Source organism: Engystomops pustulosus, chromosome 7 (genome assembly GCF_040894005.1).
Source record: "Engystomops pustulosus chromosome 7, aEngPut4.maternal, whole genome shotgun sequence".
NCBI classification, from domain to species: Eukaryota; Metazoa; Chordata; class Amphibia; order Anura; family Leptodactylidae; genus Engystomops; species Engystomops pustulosus.
The window spans coordinates 162,667,412-162,688,619 of NC_092417.1; the positions used below are offsets into that span (position 1 = coordinate 162,667,412).

A 21,208-nucleotide genomic window follows, 5' to 3' on the forward strand; every position below is an offset into this window, starting at 1 on the left:
GCCACAAGCCAGTCAGGCGCCCCGCAGCACTACACTTTTAACCTGATATTTTCAGGGTTAAAGGGGGCGTGGTGAGCCGTTTAGGGGCGAACGACCCATCACTGATCAGAAGAAAAAATGGAAAATGGAAAGAAATAAGATTAGAAATTAAAATAAAGAAGATGAAAATCTATAGATAGATAGATAGATAGATAGATAGATAGATAGATAGATATCCAAAGGAAAAAACAGCACTCCAACAGTCGACAATAAACAGTGGTGAATCCTTTATTCCATCGAAACTTGATGGAATAAAGGATTCACCACTGTTTATTGCCGCCTGTTGGAGTGCTGTTTGTTCCTATGGATATTTTTGGAGTACCTTTTGCCTGGTGCACCCACCATTTTGGATTTACTTTGTTTGTCCTGCTTGAACTTCATCCGTTTGTAGATAGATAGATAGACAGATAGATAGATAGATAGATAGATAGATAGATAGATAGAATAGGATATGATTTTGTGCCCCCCCCCCCCTCTCCCCCGACACTCTCCGAATCTATTAAGGTGGCTCCGGCCTCCTGATAAATCCCAGCTGGCAACTGCACCAGCGGGGTACTACTATACCAGGTATGACCTGGACTAGAATTGCGCCCTAGTCTGCGCCTGCAGTGCATGGCAACTGGCATAGAGGGCAAAGTAGTCACAATTCCCGGAAACTGTGACTAAATCATGGCTTCTACACCAGTATTCAGGCCTTACAAGCCATAATAAATCTTGCCCCAAAATATACAAGATGTATACAAGATAAGATATAGGTATATTCAAGATTAGAGCTAGATTAATAAATATATATATATATATATATATATATATATATATATATATGGATAGATAGATGTTAGATAGATTGATTGGCGGATATCTATCAGGGTTTTTACACTTGAAAAAAATGATTGTAATGACTAGCGAAACGCCAGTAAATGCGATTATTTTCTCCTCACGCCATCACCGCGCAAAGTGGGCATGAAGTTGGCGGGGCTGCGCCCATGCACTGTTTGGACAGTGTTTTCGTTCGACTGAAGGACAGGGCTTTGATCATACAATGGTGCTCTCCCCATTTATATCTGTAAATGATAATGGGGGAGATTTATTATCAAGTTTTTGAGGTAAAACTGTTCTAGTTGACCATGGAAACCAATCAGAGCTTAGTTTTAATCTTATAAACAGCTGTGGGGAAATGAAAGCTGAGCTCTGATTGGTTTCCATGTGCACATAGAACAGTTCTGCTCTAAGAGACTTATAAATAGCAAAATGGTCAATTTTCGTCTATTCATAAGCAGCTGCCGGATGATAGAAACTATGGAGGACATGGAGGGTTAATGTTAGGAATGTTCTGGGCTTCTGACAAGTGAAACCCTCCAGCAGTAGAAAGGTGACGACAGCTTTACTATACTGCATGATTTTTAAATGGGAGATCTGTGCTACCCATTGTTAGATGGAACAATTATCTGGGATCATCTGGGATAAGAAAAGACAGAAATAAATGAAGTGATTTGTATTGTTCTGTAAATTTGGAACTGAATGATGATTCCGAGTGGAACACATATAAGTCAGAGCTGAGAGGGTGACAGCTACACAAACCTGCAGAAACCATTAGTATCTAAAGCCACACATCACTGCCTATATTTTACTATGATAGATAGACAGATAGATAGTTGATAGATAGATAGATAGATAGATATGAGATAGATAGGTAAATAGATAGATATGAGATAGATAGATAGATAGATAGATAGATAGATAGATAGATAGATAGATATGAGATAGATATATAGATAGATAGATAGATAGATAGATAGATAGATGATAGATAGACAGATATGAGATAGATAGATAGATAGATAGATAGATAGATAGATAGATAGATAGACAGATATGAGATAGATAGATAGATAGATAGATAGATAGATAGATAGACAGATATGAGATAGATAGATAGATATGAGGTAGATAGATAGATAGATAGATAGATAGATAGATAGATAGATAGATATGGGATACATAGATAGATAGATAGATAGATAGATAGACAGGTGATAGACAGATATGAGATAGATAGATAGATAGATAGATAGATAGATAGATAGATAGATAGTTTATAGATATTCGATAGATAGACGATCTTAAGACATTCCCCAAATATGTTTAATATGAAAAGGGACCAGGCGGAAGAAATCCAGTGGAAAAGAATAGTGAGTACTTTGTGGGTATCACCTTTCCTTGTATATTTCCTTAATTCCGGGAGTGTGTAGGTAATTGACCCTTCACCTTATCATACTGAAACCTGCACAATAGATGTGACAAGTGTGTGCAAATATCATGTGATGAGGGTGCAATCTGACAAAACTTATCTCCCAGCATAAACTGTGGTGACAGCCCAGGAGCATGAAGTCATCTCTTAATGATCATGTTTTGACGGTGCTTACACGAGATATGCCTCAAAGAAGTCATATCTGTTATATGTCTATCAAGTTCAGCCAAAGGATGTGAAAGGGAAAGAACATGTCCATAGGGAAAGGATGGTGAAACAAGAAAAGTAAACAATTATATAGTTTAACATCTAATGTTTTTTGGAAGCCTACTGCTGTTCCTGCTGTGGTCAGTTCCCGAGGAAGTCTATTCCACAAATTAATATCTCTTACAATAAAGAACCAGTGAGGTGATTGCTCCAAAGATTTAGAGCTCTTACAGTAAAGAATCAGTTTTTGAGGTGACTACTTTACATTTTCAAAGTCCTTACACTAAAGAACTATTTACGGTAGATCACTTCTCCATAGATGGTGCTTAGAGCTTCAGTGTTAACTATTCCACAGATACATATCTCTTACAGTAAAGAACCAGCTTCTGAGGTGACTACTCCACAAACTCACGGCTCTTACACTAAACACCGCTTTCTGAGGGAACTAATTACCAGATTCTTAGCTCTTACAGTAAAGAACCACTTTCTGAGGTGAATACACAGTAAATAAACTGTTTCTGAGGTAACTACTGCACAGATTCCCAGCTCTTACGATAAGGACGACAATATAAGTTGACTACTTTCCAAATTCTTAACTCTCACAGTAAAGAAATACCATATATACTCGAGTATAAGCCTAGTTTTTCAGCACAAAAAAATTTGCTGAAACCCCAAACTCGGCTTATACTCAAGTAAAAAAAACTATATCAAAACTCACCTTTCCGGCTTCCCCCGCTGCTGGCTATATACTGGGGCAGGAGGCTGGCTATATACTGGGGGATATGGGCTGGCAGGCTATATACTGGGGGGCAGGTACTGGCTATATACTATGGGGCAGCGTCCGGCAGTCTATATAATGGAGAGGCTGTGACCAATGCATTTCCCACCCTCGGCTTATACTCGAGTCAATAGGTTTTCCCAGGTTTTTGTGGTAAAATTAGCAGCCTCAGCTTATACTTGGGTCGGCTTATACTCAAGTATATACAGTATTTTCTGAGGTGACGACTCCACAGATTCAACGCTTTTACAGTAAAGAACCACTTTATGAGGTGACTACTTCACAGATTCATAGCTATTGCAGTGGAGAACCAATTTCTGAAGTCCCTACTTCCCACATTCAAAATTCTAAGACTAAAGAATCACCTTGCTCCATAGATTGATGTTTTTAATGGCTCAGGAGGTAACTAGTCAACAGATGCACATCTCTTACAGCAAATAACCAACTCCTGAGGTAACTATGACACATACTCAAAGAACTAGCTTTCGAGATCAATTCTCTGTTCTTGCAGCTGCTGAGGGAACTTTTATACAAATAGATGCACATGTCTTACAGTAAAGAACCTCTTGAACTTCTTGACTCACTGCTCTCATGGCAAAGGACCTGCATCTGAGGTAGATACTGCACAGATTCACACCTCTTACTGTAAATACACTGAGCAATGCCATGTTCAATCATAAAAAAACTAACAAAAGCATGCCGGGTTGCCTTCTAGATGCTGGGGTTTCTGCCGGTTGGATCACTTGGCTACACTTGAACCTTATTATTCTACTCTGGAACATTTTGAAAGTCTGGCACTATGGTCACAGGCACCTCTGAGTATACCTAGGACATCATTGGATCCCCAATTTCTCTCAACCATATGGGATAAGTTGCACAAGTCCTACACAGTATACATCATAGGACAAAAGCCCCTCCAGCGGCAAAGCTCCCTTAAATCTATATCTTAAAGTCCCCTAGAAGCTACCTTGAAGGTAGACTCCCCCAAAAGCCCACAGTTAAAAGAAATCCTGTTATTCAATGCAAAACACAAATAACATATTCAAAAAATACAGCCTTAGGCTACATTCACACTGCCCTTGCCCGTCCGTACCGTACCATAGCGGGCAACGGCAGTGCACGGGGAGAGGAGGAGGAGGTGAGCGCAGCTCACCCCTGCCCCTCTCCATAGGGATACATGGTGCACGGGGCCGTATTACGGGAAAAGATAGGACATTTCTTTTTCCCGGGTACGGAACGGTACGGTGCCGCACGTGTGCGGCACCGTACCACTCCCGTAGGGCGCCGTGCGCCCATTGCCGTCTATGGGGGACGTATATCGGCAGTATATACGTCGGCCGTATATACGTCCCCCATACAGTAGTATGAATGTAGCCTTAGCATTTTCACACACAACTGTCGAGACCAGACCATATGGTCCAGCAATGAGCAACTCATCCATGTTCCTCCTACATAAATAATGATGGCCCATAGACATGTATGATCCCACCTATTGTGAGATAGATCTCAGATGGTGCTACGTTTGTAAATTTAGGCACAGCCATGGTCTCATGGGAGGCCCTGCCCCATGGCACCAACAACCAGTGGTCACGTTCATGCCTTATGACCAGGAGTCTTCTTCCTTCCACATATTACTTCTTTCTGTTATTGTAGAAAAAAATTGTTTCCATTCAGCTCAGTCTAAAAATAATCTGATATCAAACCCCGGCAACTACATTTCTAAATGCGTAGAAAGATTGAATGGGATTGATGTACTTTGGAGCCAAATGAAAGGAAACCAAGTCCAAGAGAAGAAGAGGAACTTTAAAGGAACTCAGTAGTAGATCATTTTGAGTTTGTCTTGGCCTGCAGAGCAAGGATGACGAGTTCTTGACCCCTGCAGTGGATGAAGCTTTAATCTACACTGCAACTCCCCCAATCTGCAAACCCTGGAAGTGTGTTCACTGCCAGAGAGGCCTGCAACAGGCTAGGTTCAACAGCTGCACACTAAGTGTATAGATAGTAGAGTCTACAAAAATCATAATAAAACTCAAAATGATGATTAATAATAATCCTTAATTAATATAAAATTTTATTGTATTTTTTAAAAATGTACATCCGATATTTCCATATGTAGATATATCACCCATGAAAGTACTATGTATTCAATAGGGAGGACCCTTTGTCATACCCTCACAACATAATCTTCAGGTTCCAATACTTTGCTTGGTAACAAGAGGCCTAATAGATATTGTAAACATATTATAAAAGTAGAGGCTCACATGATAGTAGAGGATCCTAGTGAAAATGTGTAAAAAAAAACCCTTTTAAATAAGAAAAAAAATAGGATAGTTATTGCGTTTATTTTTTATTTATTTTAAAGTTAAAAAAGTACTCATCTGGCAAAAAACAAGGGCTCAAAAATGTATTAAAAAAACAGAATACTGTAACACAAGAACCAAAATTACATTTCAAATAAAATAAATGAAATATAAAATAAACACAAATATTGGAACAAAAAATCTCGATAATTCATGGTTTTCCCAGCCCCAACCACTAATACAAACCTAGATATAAACATTACCCCCATGCATTATACCCTCAAAACGGTGCCATTAAAAATACTGCTAATCCCACAAAAACTTTTTCATAATAAGTTGATCCAAAATAAATTTACACCTTATTATTCTTAGTAGGCAAAGATGAAAATACTCTGTATTTCCAAACCAAAGTAGACAATGGACTCAACAGGTTAAGCTTGTGTTCACCGACCCGTAGTTTAATGTACTTCAGATTATTAATGGAATAAAGTTCCATTATCGAGGGATAATGTGGATATGCTATAAATGTCTATCACGGGTAAACCCCTTTAAAACATCACCAGAAGGAAGAGGTTTTAGACAACCATTTCCTCCAATGAGCAATGGCTCCATAGCAACAGATTTACTCCCTGACATTTTTATATAAAACTTTACATCCACTTTAAGTAATAGTTCTGGAATGACATTGAAGATAAATTCTGCTCAATTTTTTTGGAACAAATCCAGTACTTTTTTTTTTCGGTAGAAATGTCTCTCAATAGGTTGTCTGGTTCAGGCAACCCCTGTCCATACAATGGTATATAGAGAGCATCCCAGAGCCAAAAGGGAAAGGCAGCTCTTACTTTGGAGGACCACAAGCCCCAATCATGGGAATAACAGGCAGGCACACATCAGCTGAAACGAGCCAACTACATTCATAATGGAGTCTCAGAGGTGACTAAGATTAGGAGGGCAAGATACTGTCGTAGTGGAATGCAGAGTTTTAGAAGAAGTAAAAGAATCCCTGGGATAGAGTGATGGCCATTAACCATGATAATCCCCTTTGTATTCAATGGATTTAGTCATGGCAAACACAAGTCGTGGTAGGACTACTATAGGACCCTACGTTAACTTTTCAATGCATTTGGCACCGATGTAATACTTAGTGAACAAGTTGATGAGAAGCAAGTAACCAAAAACTGTTGTCTACAGATGGATGTCCCTTGCATGTTGTCTATTGTTCTTTAATGGGTCAGACATTGACTTACAGTACAGCTACCTTTAAAAGGTGGCACTAGAAAGATAATTTTCTTATTTCTCGCATGGAATTAATTAGGATTCTATTAAAGTAACCCATAAGTACCCCAAAACTTCTGTCTAGAGATGGATGTCTCCACCTCTGCATGGTGACTATTGTTCTTTAATGGGTCGGACATTGACTTACAGTATAGCTACCTCTAAAAAAGGGCACTGGAAAGACAATTTTCTTCCTTCTCGAGGAAAGCTCATTTGTATTTTTTTATGGTAAACCAAAAGTTACCAAAAACTGAGATGATGGGGCAGATGTGTATTTTTTTAGGTTTTTTTTAGTCTTTCCTAGTCCTGCTTGTGGTGTGCTCATTTTGGCATCTAACAAAATTTGCTAATTTCGACTGTCAATCTCAAAACTTTGTAGAAAGACAACTTTCTCCCTGCTTGAGGAGAGCTCATTTGCATTCTGTTTTGGTAAACTGTAGGGCAACAAAGAGATACAGGAGAAAGAGCTAAAAGTAAGTAAAACATTTAGGCATCTTTCAAAATTTGCTAAATTATACAGTTAGGCCTCATGCCCACGACTGTAAATGAGTGCTGTGAGCTAACCACCCCCACTTATCAATGTTCTACAGGTAGCAAGCAATAGCACATGGACCTTTGCTTGTAGCTTGGAAATTACACATGGTCGTGTCTATGTGGCCTTAGTTCTAGAGCTACTATAAAGGGTCTTAAGTCTACTCTAAGTCTACTTTACCTCTGCACTGCCTATACTCTATTTAGGCTTAGTTTACCCTGGGAAAATCGTGCAAAATTTTGGCACATTAGAACAACTTTTAGTTTGACTTAGACCACGCCCATTTCCTGTGATGCAACAGGAAGCCTCTTCACTTATATCATACAAGTTATAAAAGATCTAAAAAAAATGTAAACTAAAATATAAATATTCCTAATATTTTGTCAATGTATAGCCATGATGAGGAGTGGAAATATTTTAAAATCTATTTTTTTTTTATATACATTAAAACTATTCTATGAGTTGGAAAGAAGAGAAAATGTAGAAACGATTTCATGCCAAGGTAGAACTCTTCAATATTTATTGGAGATGGAGTCATCCTAGGGGAAATATGACTTAACTTTCCCTGCTGGTTGTATGGTGCGGTTTGTACCAGTCACCAGACAAGTCTTATCAGAGCGATACAGGACTGGATCCAAGTTCACCGAGAGTTGAGAAATGATTTCCTATTCACTGCTGAAATTGTTAGGAAAAGGGAATGTGATACTTTAAGTGTGTGTTGAACCTGCACTATATCTTTACTGCTCTTACATGGAAAGGTGGAAATTCTTCAAGATTAATTATGATTGAAAGCTTTTCAATAATATTTGGTGAAAAGGACATTTACCAGCAGAGGCCATTAAAGTCCAATTGATAGAACTGATAGATTTCCAAAATTGTGGGTTACTATAGATACACCCTGACATTATTATTCTTTTTTTTTTCATGAAATATTCCAAATAATTTCCAAAAAGTTTTTCATAGAAAAAATACTAAGCTCACAATATGCCTATTTATTAAGGTTTTTTTCATGGTTACATTGTGTTTTTTCAATTGGACCGTAGTAACAATTTGAAGAATAATTCTAAAATAATAATCTAAAAACTCGATACATTGAAATTCAAAAAAGGTAAAATTCTGAACTAAAAAATCTGAATAATCAAATAAGAAGATTAATTCTAATGTAAACCCATCAAACCCAGACTTCAGTTAGGAGTTTGGGTTCAGGTTTGGTTGTGCTCACCTCCTCCAATGTTAAAGGAAAACCTACAATCAAGGATCTACCTAATAAGGTGAATCCAGGGTCAGGTACCGGTAATATATGGCAAACATGTCCTTTTTTTTTTATAAAACTTTTAGTGGCCCAGAAATTAATAAAAATCTTTTCTGTACATGCGCAGTAGCTCCAGCTTTGGGGACGAGGTCACATTGCTGTGCAGAACTCCGGCTTTACAGACGATTGTGCGCAGCTGCTGCGCAGGCAAAGAAGTCATAGGAGGGATGCAATGAGGCTACTGGGGTGTAGTGTAGCCGCAGCTCCCCATCCATCGCATGGCTACCCCACGACCCAGTAGCCTCTCAAGTAAATTTGAATCTATGTAAGACAAGATTTTTATTAATTTCTGGGCCACTAACAGTTTTATATAAAAAAAAAAGAGACAGCCACCATGTTTTAAAGGAACCTTCCACCGGAGCTACCTTATTAGGTAGATCTATGATGGTAGGTTTCCTTTAATGCCCATGGTCAATGCTGGCACCGATCGTGGGTTTTACCTATTTAAATGCCACCATCAAAGCTGCAAGTGTGCCACCTTTTTGGGAAGGATCACCGCTCCTCTGTGACATTAGGGAGAATGATGTTCTTCCTCAAAATGGAAGTGCACATCAAAGTCTGCATGTTAGTGCCGGAGCCCACGTTGATTTAAAAAGCCGACTGTTTTTTCCGGCAATACTTAAACAGTTAACACTCACAATTAGTGCCAGTCCTGATTGCCGGTGTTATTGGGGGTTTGGCTCTGGGTTCGGAAGCTGAACAGATTTTCCAAGTTCCAAAATTTAACAGGTCCACTCATCACTATTCAAGATTTGATTAGTTGAAGCTTCACTGAATTTTTTAAAACATTTGTTTCGGGTCCAAATTAAATTAGTTTAAATAAATGTTGTTACCATTGTTGTGGGAACTGGTGTATAATCCCCTCTAGTCTTTTAAAACACTCGATTTTCTCATTCCTTCCAAGGGGATAAATTATCTTAGGTTTTTTTCTTTTTTATTTCTCTTATATTTGCGACTTTTTTGGTGCATTTACCTATTTGCGCCAAAATGTGTGACTTTTCCACTCGTCTAGAGAGTTAGACATGGAAGAATATTTCAGTGTTGCGCCTAATATATCTAAAAAATCCAGAAAAAAAAATCCCCCAAAAAAACAACAGCCACACATGCCCAATATATCACACTCTAAGATAAATTAAACAAGTCCAAAACCTAGAAAAAGCCCAAAAAAATACACTTAAAGATAAATGACTCCCTAAATGCTTTAGATTTAGGGTGAGCGTTAGGGTCTAGGTTAGGGTTAGCGTTAGGGGTAGAATTAGGTTTAGCCTTAACCAAATCTCGAAATAGACAAATCCATTTTGCTCATGTTGACTTGACTATATTTGAAGACCAATAAATGTTCTATTTTTAAGGCTAATTTCACACTACTGTTCCTTACCTCCGTTAAAAAAAGGTAAAAAATGGAGGTTTAACATATCATTTGTATATGTTAATGTAACTATTATGTCATCTGGTATGTTCCGCTTAGGTGTCATCCATGCGTTTTTTGGACAGGAAAATTAGGCAGGCTGTAGTACTTTTCCTCCGTTTGAAAAAAACACATGGATAACGGATCCATGACAAACTGACCATAACGGATGACGTAAAATTTACATTGATGTCACTGCGATTTTTAACTGATACGTTAAACCTCCGTTCCTTCACTTTTTTAATGGAGGTAAGGAATTTAGCCTTAGTTGAATCAAAAGCCTCTATTATGAATATAAAGTCAAAATTCTGACTTTTCATTTAAGAATTCAATTTAACTTTATTAAAATGTATCATTGATTTTAGGAGACGTGTTTTTAATGCAGCATTTTTTTTATCGCCGCGATGAATGCGCTTTAGCAGTTTTCAAGCTATTGGGGCAGATATCTTTAATGAAATCTGACATCTAGGCAGCATTAATGATGTTATAGGCAGAAAATGTGTGAAAGCTCTTAAAGTGGAAAACGGGTATTTGATATTTGGTATTTGAAATTTCGAGCACATGTTAGAAGCACATTAGACATTACTGATATCTGCTACTTCTTGACCAATGATTTACATCAAAGAATTTACAAAATGCCATTAGACATTTAAAAACTGTGTATTATGATGTCATGGGATCCAGGAGCACAAAGATGATGGCAATAAAACAACGGCACTAAAAAGAAACAAAGCCTGGATTTGTTGTCTAATGACAAATTTTAAGCCACACCCCTTTCCACTAAGCCAGCCCCATATTTATTCAGGCCACAGTCACTTGTAGAGATAGTTGGAAATATTGGACTGAAACTAAACATGTTTTTAGCCACGTTCTAGGCTGCAATATTGTTTTGGAAAGCAAACCACCGTCTGACAACTTTAACCTATTTCAGCCTACGATTTCCTGCAACTTTGCTACAAACATTTAAACATTGATTGTCCCTATTTGTAACGCTGATGTTTTTTCTTACAATGTATAAAAATCAACAGCTCTATGGGCATTGCCAGGTTCTGAAATTTTTTTGGGCCACATAGGGTTCTGGTCAATTCAAAGTCACTGGGGCCATTGTGGGGCAATACCAGACACGGTCTGTGGATAAGTGACCCTGTTCATGAAAAAAAGTAACTTTTGTAAATTGCAAGGTATATAAGAGGGATTATAACCACATGTGAACATATGGAATCTATTTTTCCAGACAAACTAATAATTTAGATGTACAGCAGGTCCCTGCATAATTATTATTGATGGTAAGGAATCGTGGATGTCAGTATAAAGAAATAAATGTCACACAAACACCATATATGTTCTCAGTGATCCAACGTATCACACAGAGTTGTTCTTACCTGTTGTATGGGGATCGGAGCAGGAGGGCCTGGCTGCCGGTACAGCTGTCAGTAGGGGTGTGGCAGCCATACACGGGGGGAGGTACCGAGTACTGCTGGTCTCCTGCAGGGAAATCACAACCAGTTACCATCATCCTCCGTACACCTCATCCTCCATCATCACCATGACATTTTACCCATCATCGTCTACATCAGTTACATCTACGTCTTCTGCACAAGGTCCACATGTAAAGTAGACAGCATGGAATTCTGATGACTGATGGACTGGACACAGCAAAATTTGATCACAGCTACTGGCGTCTTACAAGTGAGACACAATGTGATAACTGTCTACCAGTTTTCAGCTTAGAGAATAATTATCTACAGAATATTTTCAAACAAACATGCTCACACCATACTACCATGTGACCGTGATCCATTCATATGTCCCCAAATTCTTGGAAGAGAGAGGGAAAGAAAGAATAAGGCGGGAGGGAGGAAATGAAGGAAGGGAAGTTGAAAAGGAAAAGAAGGAACGAACGAAGGAAGGAAGGAAGGAAGGAAGGAAGGAAGAAGGGCAAAAGAGAAGAGGAAGGAAGGAAGAAGGAAAGAAGGAAGGGAAGAGGGAGGGTGGAAAAGGAAAGAAGAAGTGAGGTGGAATAAAGGAGGAAATGGAGGATGAAAGGAAACGAAGGAGGAGGGTAGAAATAAAAGTAATGAAGGCAAAAAGGAAGGGAGGAAGAAATGTAGTGAGGGCAGAATAAAAGAGAAAAGGAATGATGGATGGACGGACGGAAAGAAGGAAAGGGAGGGTGTAAAAGGAAAGAAGGAACAATGGCGGAAGAGAGGAAAGCTAGGAAGGAAGAAAACAAGGAAGGAAGGAAAGATGAATATTGGAAAGAAAGAAAGTGAAGAAGAAATGTAGGGATGGTGGGATAGAGGAGGAAAGGGAGGAAGGAAGAGAAGGTAGTGAGGAAGGAAGGGAGGGAAGAGGTAGGCTGGAACAGAAAGGAAGGAAGGAACAAAGAAAAGGAGGAAGAGGAAAGGGAGAAAGGAGGAGGGATGGAATTAAGGGAAGAATAAAGTAATTTACTGATTAATAGATGATGTATTTTGTCAATCATAGATAAAACATTGTTTATTGGGTCTCTTATTTTATAGATATGTCGAGTAATAAATTAATAGCTATTTACATAGTCCTATGGCTTGGCAGAGGAACAGCGATATTAAGCAAAATAGAAGAAATAACCTGTAAAGTATTAATATATTTTGTGTTTCATTGCTACGTCCTGACTGTGGCTAGAGAGCCATAAGGAGGATGATTGGTAGACATCACACTGTGTATACACATAGACCCGGCTTAGCAGTTATTCTCCAGCTATAGAGTCTGTTATGTTCCATGATGTGTCAGAGATGAGTTTGTCATTTATATTATTGCCCCTGGACCTGGAGGGTTGTAGTTATTACATAACGGTCCTGTCCCAAAGCATAACAGGACGAGGTAAACTACAGGGGTCACTACTGAGGTCATCTCAAAATAATTGTTCAAGAAAACCTATAAACCTATCCTAAACTTATTCTGCACTAGCTATGACACATGATTATAAGACTTGTTCTGTATGTAATGTATACAACATGTAGAATACACTTACCTAGGGAGGTTTGTTGGCCGATGGCGTCTTCATGTTTAAATGAGTGGTTGGTAAACTGCGACGTATGGTGAGATGGCGTGTGACCATAACTCGGGGTGCCATCGAAAGCCACCGCACTATAACCTGCAAGACATGACCAGTGTGACAATAGAGTCAGAGGTTATATATTAAATAGATGGATAGAAGATAAATACATAAATACAGAATATATATATATATATATATATATTCAAGAGATAGATAGATAGATAGATAGATAGATAGATAGATAGATAGATAGATAGATATGAGATAGATAGATAGATAGATAGATAGATATGAGATAGATAGATAGATAGATAGATAGATAGATATATAGATAATAGATATGAGATAGATAGATAGATAGATGGATAGATATGAGATAGATAGATAGATAGATAGATAGATAGATAGATAGATAATAGATATGAGATAGATAGATAGATGGATAGATATGAGATAGATAGATGGATAGATAGATATGAGATAGATGGATATGAGATAGATATGAGATAGATAGATAGATAGATAGATAGATAGATAGATAGATATGAGATAGATAGATAGATATGAGATAGATAGATAGATAGATATGAGATAGATAGATAGATAGATAGATAGATAGATATGAGATAGATAGATAGATAGATAGATAGATAGATAGATAGATAGATGATAGATAGATAGATATGAGACAGACAGATAGATAGAAGGTAAACACATAAATACAGAATATATATATATATATATATATATATATATATATATATATATATATATTCAAGAGATAGATAGATAGAAGATAGATACATAAATACAGAATATATACTGTATACAGTATATTAGAGAGATAGATGATAGATAGATAGATACAATATCCATAGACATCATGTTGACAGTTTAGGTAACAAAAAGATCACAATATAATGCGATGAAGGATGTAAAGGTATAATGCGGACGCATCGAATCAGTGATGTCAGAATCAATGGATTGATTAACCCAATGTGTGCCAATCTAACTCTGTCTGTTCACAATGGAGTTTATCCCATATTGGAGAAGATATAATCCATCATGATTTTGTTAAAAAAAAACTTACTGCAAAGAGACACAAATGTGCAAAAACATCCTAATGTGGTTCTTTTTTAAGCAGTTAAATGGATTTCCGAGAGCCATCTTCAATGAAAGGGCAAAGACGCCGAAATTTTGGCAAGGAATCTGCCGCACATATAGACCTATTCATCTAAATAACCACCAACTAGAATGATCAGTGATATGTGGTGCTGGGGCTTTGGAGAATTCCACATTCCCTGCAACATTATAGATAATTAATCCAATTCTATAGTAATGTCCTGCCAGGGTTATGGCTTTTCAGCTGTTTCAATACTACAACTACTACCCAGATGCTGGGAGTTGTAGTGTTTAAGTAGCCACAGTGAACACTACTCTGTAGGGTAATATGACATTGCTGAAGTCAGGGACATATTAAAGTCTCAAAAACAACCTAAAATATGTCAAAATAATATGTAAAAAATCCAGAAATGCCATAAAAACACATTTTTTTTTATATTTAAAAAACATTTATTTATTCACAAAAATTCTTCCTTTAACTTAACCAAGCAAAACCATTCCATAGATTTAAGTTTTCTTAAATATATAGATATATATATATATATATATATATATATCATATATTTATTATTTCATATATTTATTGTTCACATCTTGCAGAAATTTCATCTTCTTCAATCCACATTGTACATATAGTTAAGAATTTTTTCATAAATTTTTTTTTTTTTTTGCTTTAAATCTGCCTTGTGTGAATCTTCTCTAATCTTCCAGTACTGCTACTCCAAATATCTTCAATAGTTTAATGAATATCACTAACTGATTAATTTTTATTCATCTTAAATTTAAGACACATACAAAGAGGGACACACGTGATCTATAGGATGAGACTGGGTTGAAAGTATAAAATGTAAAAGTACAGATATATCGATGATGAAAACCCAATAATATTAGAAGAGTGGTTATTTTTTTAAAAGAGCAAATAATATAATAGATAAAAAAACGTGTTTTAAGATATTAAAAACAACTAAATATATTAGCATTTATACTAATAATAATTATTATTATTGTTATTATTACTATTGCATTGATCATCAATGGATTTTTTTTTTCATATAATTTAATTTAGACAGTAACAAATGTTTCTATTAATTAAAATAGAATTTGATATAATAGTATAATAGTATATAATAGTATAATAGTATAATAGTTGCACCTTCATTATTAATTATATAATGATCATTATTTGCATACAAAATTACTCTGCTGCTAATATAGTTTGCCTTGTTTTTAATTTTTAATTTTTTTTTATTTTTGCATTTTGCAGACTGTTTGCTTTTGTTTTTAACAAAAAAATAAAGTTATAAATAGCAGTTACCCCCCTAATGAGTGGAAAATTACTTAAGAACAAACATAACCTCTCAATATTTATACCAAACAAATCGAGTCAGCCCTTTCTCCAGCCCTGAGCTCATCCATCAGACCCCAGGACAGACACTTTCATTAATTACATGAAGGGGGGGGGCAGCTGCACTGATACAATGTTATAATAGAAAGTAAATGGGTTAATTACTATGGAATATTTTCTTTGCCCCCCCCCCCCACACACACACACACACACACTTATTGGAGAAGGATCTAGTATGATGGGACTGCACAAACTTCACCAAATAATCATTGATAGAAGAACTTTATATTACATTATTATAACTTTTATATGCTTCTTTTTGTCTGTAAAGGTTTTTCCATAATTTTCAGTAGAAACATTACATCTTGAAATATGTTTTTCTATAAAATTACTGTATGTAGTGTTATATCGATGTGTATGTACATACAAGATGGATACTTAAAATCCGGTATATATATATATATATAAAAATACATTAATATTATTGTTTAGCATTAAAAATAAAATTTTTAGTTAGAATTATATTTTTCCTTTACTTTAATATATCTATGTGCTATTGTATGTCTACCTTATTTGTTATTGTTCTCTTGTGTAATAGAAATAACTTATGAATTCTTTTTCATATATATATATATCATTTATTTTCAGTTCCTATTTATTAATTTGTTAATTTCATTTTCAATAATTATAATATATACATATATATTATTATATAATTTCATATAATTTCTTTCACTATATATATATATATATAATTTTTTTTTATTCATCCTTATCTGCCATTGTCCCTTTGTTTTAAATTATATATATATATATATATATATATATATATATATATATATTTATATATATATTTATATATAATATAATTTATATTTGTGATTTTTTTCGGTTCCTAAGTATTAATTTTCTCTTTTAATTTTCATATAATTATGACATATATATGTGTAATGTATTATGTATATATATACATATTAATCCTTGTTCTTTTGTCTTATTATATTTAATATATATATATATATATATATATATATATATATATATATATTAGATTTTTTTCTTTTTTTATTATTTTTTTTTATTATTATTATTTTTTTAATGGAATATTTTCCAGTAGCTCTCATGTTTTTTTACCCCAGCGTATTTATGTCAATTTTAGTGATGTTATTCCTATGTACTGGCATTGGGGGTGTAGTTTATTACTTTGATCCCCTCCTAATATAGATAGTGACTGGATATTACACTCTCTAAAATACTGGTTACAATGTGTCCAGATGATGGGTCTCATCTGTGACCTTGACAAGTCCATCTGAAAGGCAGAATGATGTTTTGGTCACATTTCCTGGTCCTTCCTGACCCAAATCCTCAGGAATGTGATAAGAGAACTGAGCAAATCCTCTGCTGATACCAAGTCCCATGTAAGAAGAGCTTTATCTCACCAGGGCTGAGGACAGGTGCTGGAAGCCACAAGGCTCCCAGCTGCGCCAGGACATGGAGGAGATGTCCACACTGCAACTCTACAAAGACTTGGCAAAATGTGACATTGTTCCATCAAGGTAAAAGCTTTCCCACGAATGAGACTAAGAATCCCAGTCCTACCCTTGTCCAGCTCCAGCCTGACACCATTACTATGAGCTGGGAGTATTCCATGGATTATAGTATATCAAATATTCAGGAAAACTTATTGGAATGGAGAGTGATGACTGTGTTACAGTATTCCAATTGTAGGTTACTATTCCTAATATTAGACAGAGAAATGGATAGAAAGATAGATGTAATAGAAAGAAAGTTATAGACATAAATATGAAATAGATAGATAATAGATAGATAGATAGATAGATAGATACATACATACATACATACATACATACATACATACATACATTCATACATACATATATAAATAGAAAAAGATAGATAGATGCAATAGACGGAGGCTATAACCAGACAGGTATGGATAAATGGGATGAAATAGATATAAATAGATATATGTAATAGACAGATGCTATAGACAGGTAGATATAATAGATATAAATAAATAAATAAATAGATGAAGAAAGATTCGATACAAAAGATTTAACACAATTTTAACAAGATTTCTGTTGTTTCAAATCTCATTTAAGGAAGAAAGGTCGATCGATAGCATAGATAATACAATGCTGCATGTTGTCAAACATATATCCATGCATATATTTCTCCAATAATAATGTCTAAAATATATCCATTAATCTGTATATCTAGTATCTGTTTATAGGTAATAGCTATGGTAAATATTTTTATTCTATTCCATATTTTTATATTTCTTTTTTTTTTCTTCCTAGAGAAAAAGTGATTGATATATAGAAAGATATGAGATAGATGGATAGATAGATATGAGGTAGATAGATAGATAGATAGATAGATAGATAGATATGGGATAGATAGATAGATAGATAGATAGATAGATAGATAGATAAATAGATAGATAGATAGATAGATAGATAGATAGATAGATAGATATGAGATAGATAGATAGATAGATAGATAGATATGAGATAGATAGATAGATAGATAGATAGATAGATAGATAGAAAGATATGAGATAGATAGATAAATAAATAGATAAATAGATAGATAATAAGAAAGATACATAGATGTGGGAAATGTAGATATGAGATATAGGTATGGCTGTTTAGTACTGTATGATACAGACTTTGTCACATAGAATAAATCTGATTTTTTGCACTTATTTATTCTATGCTATCCTTTTTGTTTTTCATGAATATAATATATATTTCTATAGGTCTATAATACATATGTCTGGGTGTTACTACAATACAATCCTATTTAGTACAAGGCAAATTACCGGAACACAGTGGAGACATTTCTTTGCGCTCTCCATGTGGATGCTCTTTAGGAGTCAGCACATTGTACATTACTACTGGATATCATATTCCAATAACCATACAAATGTTTGTAAATCCAGCCCTCCAGACACTGCAGTGATCCCATGTGTGTGCACTGAGATTACACAGGAGGGATAATCCTAATCCCCTTGTATACTCCTCTGTGCGCCTCCATTATGTAACAGGATAACAAGTCAGAGCGAACTTGAACCTGAACCATGTGCTGACACTGACCCAGGTACCAGAACCTTCTATAAGTGGACTGTAATATATACATTACTATTACATTACTTCATACAGACACGCACAAATTGAAGATAAAACTATTATGCACTCATATACTGTAGGTAGATAAAAAGATAGAAAGATAGATAATGGATGGATAGATAGATAAACAGGAGGTAGATAATAGATGGATAAATAGGTAAAGGTGAAGTAGAGTTTATTCCAAAATTGACGACGTTTTGGTGTGTAACCACCTTTCTCAAGTCTCAGGTTTCTATCTATCTATCTATCTATCTATCTATCTATCTCATATATATCCACATATCTATCCAAAAAATCCTCAGGCTACAGAAAGGTGGTAACACATCGAAACCCGTGGCCAGTTTTGGAATAAACTCTACTTCACTTTTACCTGTTTGGATTTGGAGTGCTTCTTCATTTTTGGATTTTTGGGATAGATGATATATAGATAAATAGATAGATAGATAAATAGATAGATGATATATAGATAAATAGATAGATATATAGATAGATAGATAGATAGATAGATAGATAGATAGATAGATAGAGATATTAACAAAAAAATAGGCAGCACAGTCCTTAATCCTTAATCCCCTTGCCCAAGAGTCCAGGTATACAATAATCCAAAGTAAGGCAGCACTCCAAAGTGTTAAAGAGTGATCTTTATTTCACTATGAGATATCATGCATATGCTGCAGAAAGGAGACTTTTGGGAAAATTTGGGAATATTTAGTATTTTAGTAAGAATGGGATTCAAATCCATTTGTTTCATTGTAACCACAGAAACGATAAAAGAGGGCTAGAATCATAAAGATAGATAGATAGTAGAAAGAGAGATAGATAGATCGATAGATACATAGATAGATATGATATGATATGTAAATAGATAACAACAGAATCTACAGCAGGAGTTTACTTTGCCCAATGAACTCTAAAACATTTGCTAAAATTAAAAAAAAAATACATTCAAAATAAATGTATAATCAAAAATCGAACAAACTATTTGGTTTATCTAAACTACTTCAGGAACATAAAAACTTTTCTGACACTGAAACTAATCAGATTAATTCTGCATTTTGACATGAACCCCAGGAGTACTTGATGTGTGTTTTTTTTGTTGCCAAAATATATTGGATTTACAACTTTCTATGGAAAACACATAAATAATGAATTAAAAAATTGATTTAGTTATTTATATGAAAAATTATTATATAATATATGAAAAGTACAAAATGAATTTTCCATGTATATAACATTGTGGTCATTGTGGGTGGTGTTCTGCTCTTACCTTGGTTTCGGATACTTTGCTGGTTCTCCAGGCAGTTGGACAGGTAAGGGGCATTGGTGAACATCCTGGGCTGCCCAGTGCTTGCCTGGCTGGGTGTGGGGGCACTGAATGCCCCATACCTGCAGGCTCCAGCAGCTGTGCCAGTGAACTGCCCTGAGAAGTGGACAGTGAAGGCACTGAGACACTGATCCTCATGGAGGTCCGGATTCCAGCTGGGTTCTTGCTTGATGAAAGAGTGTGGGGCTAGAGAAGAATATGGGGCACCTGGGGGGAAGTCCAGGACTGGTGCCCACTGCCCACTGCTGCTGACTGGCATGTTACAGCTGCTGTTCCCAGAGAGAGAGGAGACAGGGGGAAGCAGGGTATTCATGTCCCTCACATCAGACCCCATCTGGTCACTGCTGGGGTGCTGGAGTCCACAGCTGGAGGTGCAGATAATTCCTTGGTTGTCCCTGCTATGGCCAGAGTCCTGTGCAATGTGGGAGCTGCCTCTCCTAGTGTCTCCTACTTGCCAGGTCCCTAATGCTCTAATAGGGGCTTCTCCTCACTGGGAGGTGGAGTCCCAGCCCCATCTCCATTCATACACATCCCCTGCTATCCACAGCCACAGAGGAAAGAGGGAGGGGGGAGGAGGAGGAAGGGGGGCAGTTACCCCAATTATAACTAATGCAAGGGATGCCTGTGCCTCATAGAAGAGCTGCTAAAATAACAAGACTTCCCTGGGTGCTGCTGCTAGGAGGAATATGTGAGTATTCTGGAAGAAGGGGGAGATAGAGAGGGTTATATAATGATATCTAGGAGAGTATATAGAAATTCAGAGGCGGGTAGAAATAGATAGATAATAGATAAACAATTAGATAACTGATGGGATAGCTAGATTTATAGATATATATGAGATAGATAGATGAGAGATAGATAGATAGATAGATAGATAGATAGATAGATAGATAGATGGATAGATAGATAGATAATAAATAGATACATAATAGATCGATAGAAAGAAAGAAAGAAAGAAAGATGATAGATAGATGATAGATAGATATATACATAGATACATAATAGATCGATAGAAAGAAAGAAAGAAAGAAAGAAAGATAGATGATAGATAGATGATAGATAGATAGATAGATAGATAGATAGATAGATAGATAGATAGATAGATACATAGATACATAGATAG

General features: G+C 35.8%; 1 protein-coding gene across 3 annotated transcripts in view; it reads right to left on the reverse strand.

Annotated features, from left to right (window-relative positions):
- WT1 (WT1 transcription factor) overlaps window positions 1-20,593 on the reverse strand; it is a 39,138-nt gene extending 18,545 nt beyond the window's left edge. For all 3 annotated transcript variants that reach the window (XM_072118604.1, XM_072118603.1, XM_072118602.1), the window contains exons 1-3: window positions 20,029-20,593; window positions 13,116-13,238; window positions 11,485-11,587 (exon numbers count right to left, since the gene is read on the reverse strand). In XM_072118604.1, coding sequence (XP_071974705.1) covers window positions 11,485-11,587; window positions 13,116-13,238; window positions 20,029-20,419 — 617 coding nt within the window. In that variant the 5' untranslated portion in view covers window positions 20,420-20,593. The remainder of the gene's footprint in view (window positions 1-11,484; window positions 11,588-13,115; window positions 13,239-20,028) is intronic.
- Between the last annotated feature and the right edge of the window lie 615 nt (window positions 20,594-21,208).